General features: G+C 46.5%; 1 protein-coding gene across 1 annotated transcript in view; it reads left to right on the top strand.

Moving 5' to 3' along the window:
* Positions 1 to 2512: 2512 nt before the first annotated feature.
* Positions 2513 to 5461, top strand: part of Ciita (class II major histocompatibility complex transactivator) — a 56414-nt gene continuing 53465 nt past the window's right edge. The window contains exon 1 of the mRNA XM_008829930.2: positions 2513 to 2795. Coding sequence (XP_008828152.1) covers positions 2513 to 2795 — 283 coding nt within the window. The remainder of the gene's footprint in view (positions 2796 to 5461) is intronic.

Below are 5461 nucleotides of genomic sequence, written 5' to 3'. Positions count from 1 at the left end.
TTATAATCTCATCTATTCAATTCTTCAATTTGGTAATTTCCACTTAGTTATTTTAATGTCTTTATGTTTATATTAAAATTCCTTACCTTTTTCATTTTTGCAAGCATATTTTCCATTATATCTTTCATGTTTCTTTCACCAGTGATTAAAATCACTGCTTCAAAAATCCTTACCGGGATGCTGGACATGGTGGCGCATGCCTTTAGTCACAGCACTTGGGAGGCAGAGGCAGACAGATCTCTGTGAGTTCAAGGCCAGCCTGGTCTCCATAGTGAATCCAGGCCAGCTGTGGCTACAGGGAGATGCTGTCTCAAAAAGACCAAAAAAAAAAAAAAATCCTTACTGGGTCCAAAGAGATGGCTCAGTGAGTAAAGGTGCTCAGTCTGCCAAGCCTGAAGACCTGAGTTCAATCCCCAGAACCCACAATTGAAGGAGAAATCTGACTCCTGAAATCTGTTTTCTGATATCCACACAACTGACATGGGGCACACACATCCACGTTCATATACACACATAGACACAAGCACAAACAATAATAATCAAACCTCCATCCACTAAACTCAACACCTGAGTCATTTTATGGGTCACTTGACATCAATTTTTCTCTTGAAAGTGGACCAATTTCTCTTATTTCTTCACATGTCAAATGACTTTGGGTTCTGGTATCTAAACAGCAGTTAATACTGTTCTTTGTCTTAGCAGTGATGGAACTTGGAGGAAGTCAAATACAATCTCCCACTCCCATTCTAGTCTCATCTCAGCTCCATGGTAGACAGAAGTTCAAATTCCAGTTCATAGATCTGGAAACTGATGTCTGGGTTGATCTGCAGATTTGGGGCTATTCCTCTCTGTCACTCTCCTCTCTTGGATGTCCTCTCTACTTCCAGGTACTTTGTTGTGTGTGTGTGTGTGTGTGTGTGTGTGTGTGTGTTTAAGACAGGGTCTTATGTATCCCAGGTTGATGTGGAACTCACTAGATAGTTGAGGCTGACCTTGAACGCCTAATCCTCCTGCCTTCACCTCTTGAATGCTTGGAATATGGGCATACACCATGAAACCTGGTTTACTTGGTGCTGGGTATTGAACCCAGGGTTTTGTTCATGATAGGCAATCACTCTACCACTGACCTACCTTCCCAGCCCTCTTTTTTTTTTAAGTCAGTTTTAGGTGCCTCCAACAACATTGTTTGGGACCTGCCTTTAAGCTCATCTCCCAACCTGGAACTTACAGTGATCATCTCACTGTTGGTGAACCTGCACCCCTCCATTATCATGGGCTCCATTCCTGTCCTCTACCTTGTTTTCTATATGTCCCTGAGTTTAGATTTCTTAATCTGTAGGAGATGCGGTCCCATAGAATTTATCAGCCATGCTGGAAGGCAGAATCCTTTGTCTGATCACAATAAACCTTGCAAATCATCCCACAGGAGAGATGTCAAGACTGAAACTGAGAGAAAAATGAAGATACAGTTTATTTCACTATGGTGGAGGGGGCAATCGGTTGTGATTTAAAACTAGACTTGGGGGCTGGGATGATGCCTCAGCTGGTAAAGGCGTTTGCTGCAAGCCTGCTGACTTAAGCCTGATCCCTGGACCACCTGTCAGAATGAAAGAACTGACTCCTGGGAATTGCAAGTTGTCCTCTGACCTCCACAAAAGTGCTGTGCACGCAAACACACAATAAGTAAATATAACAAAAACTAGGCCTGAAAGTTTTAGAATCCCCAAAGAGCCTGGATGCTAGGCAAATCCTCAGTCTAGCATATTAGTAACTTGGAGCTATTCGTCAATAACCAATGCTCCTTAAAGGCTTACCAGGTCAGTACTAGGCACCTTAAATACATCACCTCCTTTAATGCTTAGGATGACTTGAGATAGGTGTTTTTACTGGGGAATTTTGCAGAGGTGAATGAGGTTAATGGTCACAATTATTTGCATGATTAACCAACAGCAATACTTATATTTATCAAACAATTATCACACTGCAGGAAGCAGATTCCATATAGCATCTCATTTGGCCCACTCAATAACCTTGACGTAAGTATTGTTATCATTTCACCTTCTCAGATAGAGAAGTCTAGTTAACTTATCCAAGGTCACATATTAGCAAGTGGCAGGCCTGGGACTTGAACTCGTGCAGCTTGGCTCTGAACTCAGCCTGGATGCCGTGACAAAACATTGGAAAGACATTTTGGGACCTTCAAGGAGGCAAGTTCTCTTCCTCTTAGTGTGGTGTGCCCTGGATTGTTTCCAGTGGAATCCCTGGGCTTCTTGGGCACCCGCACACATAGGTGGTACCTAGCCAATGTCTCTAGGAGCTGAATCATCCTGAGTCTGTTTCCGCCCATTTGTCAGGCACCCCAGCGTCCAACACAAATGAGGAAACATTCCTAAGAAGGATTGACTGCGCTTGACGGCAGAGGTTCCCTTCTCCTGCTTCTCACTTCATTTTTTGGATGCTGCAAGGCTGGGCAACCCCAGGCAACTGGCTTGCCTCAGAGCAGGCAGGAGCCATGAATCACTTCCAGGCCATCCTGGCACAGGTGCGGATGCTGCTTTCCAGCCAGCAGCCCAGGCAGGTGCAGGCCCTTCTGGATGGCTTGTTGGAGGAAGAGCTGCTCTCCCGGGAGTACCACAGAGCCCTGCTCTGTGAACCGGATGGCGAGGCTCTGGCCAGGAAGATCTCCCTGACCCTGCTGGAGAAAGGGGACTTGGATTTGGCTTTCTTGGGCTGGGTGTGCAGCAGGCTGCAGGCCCCAGTGGTGGAGAGGGGCACTGGCTACAGGAACCATGCAGGTAAGCTGGTATCACTTTGACTCAAAGGGCGATGATGAGCAGGTGGCTCTGGGACGTTCCCTCCTGTCTGAAAGGGAAATCACTGTACAGGACACAGGGTGTCTGATAAGCTGAAAGGAGCACCAAGCTCCTAGAAAACCCAGTTGCTGTGGCTGGGTGCAGCATGTGTCTCACACTGAGAAGTGGAGCATCCTCAGGGCATACCACTTAACACCTGCTTGGTCTATGCCTAAGCTCCATCAATACTGGCCTCTGAGGGTGCATGATGGACAGATGGACTCTTGCCTCTAATAGAGACACCATCTAGTTGGAAAACAGAAAACAGACATGATCAATCACTGCCGCTGAAAAATAGAGAAACTGTGGTTGGGAATGTACCTCAGTTGGTAGAGTGCTTGTCTAGTATGCACAGAGTGCTTGGTTCAACCCCCTCCCCCAGGCACCGTATGAACTGGGAGTAGTAGTTCACATCTGTAATCTCAGCACCTGGGAGATGGAAGGAAGAGAGAAGTTCATGGTCATCCTCAGCTACATAGGGAGACCAGCCCGGGTTACGTGAGACCCTCTCATAAAACGATAGAGAAATGGGGGCCAGGGAAAGAGGGGCCAAAGAGCTGGAAAGCAAAGAGCACTGTGTATATGCATGACTGTATGTGTATATACATGCACTTGCTTGTGTGAGACACACACTGACAAATAGAGAGAGAAAGAGAGAACCAGAGACATCCAGATGGAACCAAGAGGAAAAAGAGGAGAGCTGAAAGGAGGAAAAGACGTTAGAAGAGAGAGACAGAGACAGACAAACAGACAGACAAAAAATAGGAGCTAGCCCACAGGGAAAATAAGTGTCTTTTTTACAAAGTTTAAAATTTTTCAAAGTTTTTTTAATTTAATGAGTGTCTTTTTTAAAAAATTACATTTATTTGTTGGGTGAGACGTGCATATATGTGGAAGTCAGAGGACAACTTACGGGAGTTGGTTCTCTCCTTCCATGTAGGCTGCAGTGATTGAACTCAGGTCATCAGTCTTGGTGGCAAGCACCTTTACCCACTGAGCCATCTCACCGACCCTCGTGTCTTATCTTTTATGAGTCTTAGCGACACTCCGGTGTGTTTACTTTGTTTCCTTTCTTTGGTGCTGGGGACAGAACCCAGAGCTTTGAGCATGCTGGAACTGGCTCTCTCACTGAGCTCTACCCTGGCCTCCTAGATCTTAAGCCAGCACAGCCCTCTCTATTCCCATCCTTCACTCTTCCAGCATTTCTGATTTCCTCCTCAGGAACAAACTGAAGACAGCACTTGTCCTTGTTCTGCAGGTGTTTTGATCTTAGGACTGGGATCACAGATTGCAGTCTCATCACCACTTCAGAGTATCTTAGAAATGTGAAATACTCCCTGGAACTGGTATCTATGATGTACTTACTGAGTACAGGGCACAGCCTGCACCCCCTGACTGAGTTCTGCCATTCATCCCAGTCCAATTTTGATTACCTGTGTCCCTCATCTGATACACAAAGCAGAGGCAAGGTAGAGGTTTCAGGTTGGGAAATAGCAAAGGCTAGATCAGAAAACAGACAAGCTGTGCTCCTCAGCCTGGCCTTGTTGGGGAGGGAGTTCAAGACATATAGTTGTATCAGCAGGGTTGGCTATTCTCCTGTGTGAATTCACTGATATCCCTCCTCTCCTGAACAGAACTTTCATTTATTTCCCTCCTCTCACACACACAACGGACATCTTTAGCCCTGGATCATCTCTCTGTCATTCCGGCAGGGCACAGGCAGCCAGTGTGGTCCTGAAGGGGGTAAGTGCCTGGGGAAGAAATCAAAGCCTCCCTTCTCTCTCTGACAGCCACCAAGGGCAGCTCCTTCCCATGGCTACTGCCACACCTCAGCCCCTCCCATCCCCTCTTTCTGAGCATTCTGGTTCCTGTTATTTAACTCCATTTCCTCCCTGGGGATGTAATATTTTTATTTGGATCTCACGTGACTTCAGAAAGTGGAAGTAGACTCAGTGTTGTGGTCGTCAGGGGCTGGAAGACATGGGGGTATGGAGGCCTTACCCTACCCCCTTTTCCTGCCTTCCAGGCCAGTTCTGCTCCAGGCTGGGACTTGACCCAGTCAGCAAGCAGGTACATTGCTACAGAGTACAGGACTGTAGGAACAGGCTCTATAGTGGAGAAATGAAGGGCACTGACTGAAACTTCAACAAGAGGTTTAGAAAAAGAAACCATTAAAGTGGGGTTTTGTAACTCCTTCTGGAATGATTTCAGCCCTGCCACTGCTCTAAAGATTGAATTGGCTCCCGGTGTCACTCAGAGGAAAAGCTGAATTCGGGGATAGCCCAAAGGCTCTTGACACTGGCTCTTATCACCTTTCTGGCCTCATCCCCTCCACTGTCTGCCTTGTTTACTCCAGCCCCTCCCGTGCCTCACTGCTCCTCAGACATACCTGCTCACTCTCCACCTCAGGACCTTCACGTGTACTCTCTCCACTGTATGGAGCACTCTTCTCTAGGTACACGCATGGCCAACATCTTAATGTCTTTTAACTCTCGGCTCAAATATTACCTTATCATCAAAACCTGCCCTGATTCCTGATTCCATATAGTACAAATCCCCTAACACACACACACACACACACACACACACACACCAATCATGGCATAGTT

This window comes from Nannospalax galili, unplaced genomic scaffold (genome assembly GCF_000622305.1).
Source record: "Nannospalax galili isolate Female #2095 unplaced genomic scaffold, S.galili_v1.0 scaffold32, whole genome shotgun sequence".
Lineage (NCBI taxonomy): Eukaryota > Metazoa > Chordata > Mammalia > Rodentia > Spalacidae > Nannospalax > Nannospalax galili.
The sequence above is the reverse complement of the archived record's forward strand: the minus strand, read 5'-3'. Positions and strand labels throughout refer to the sequence as shown.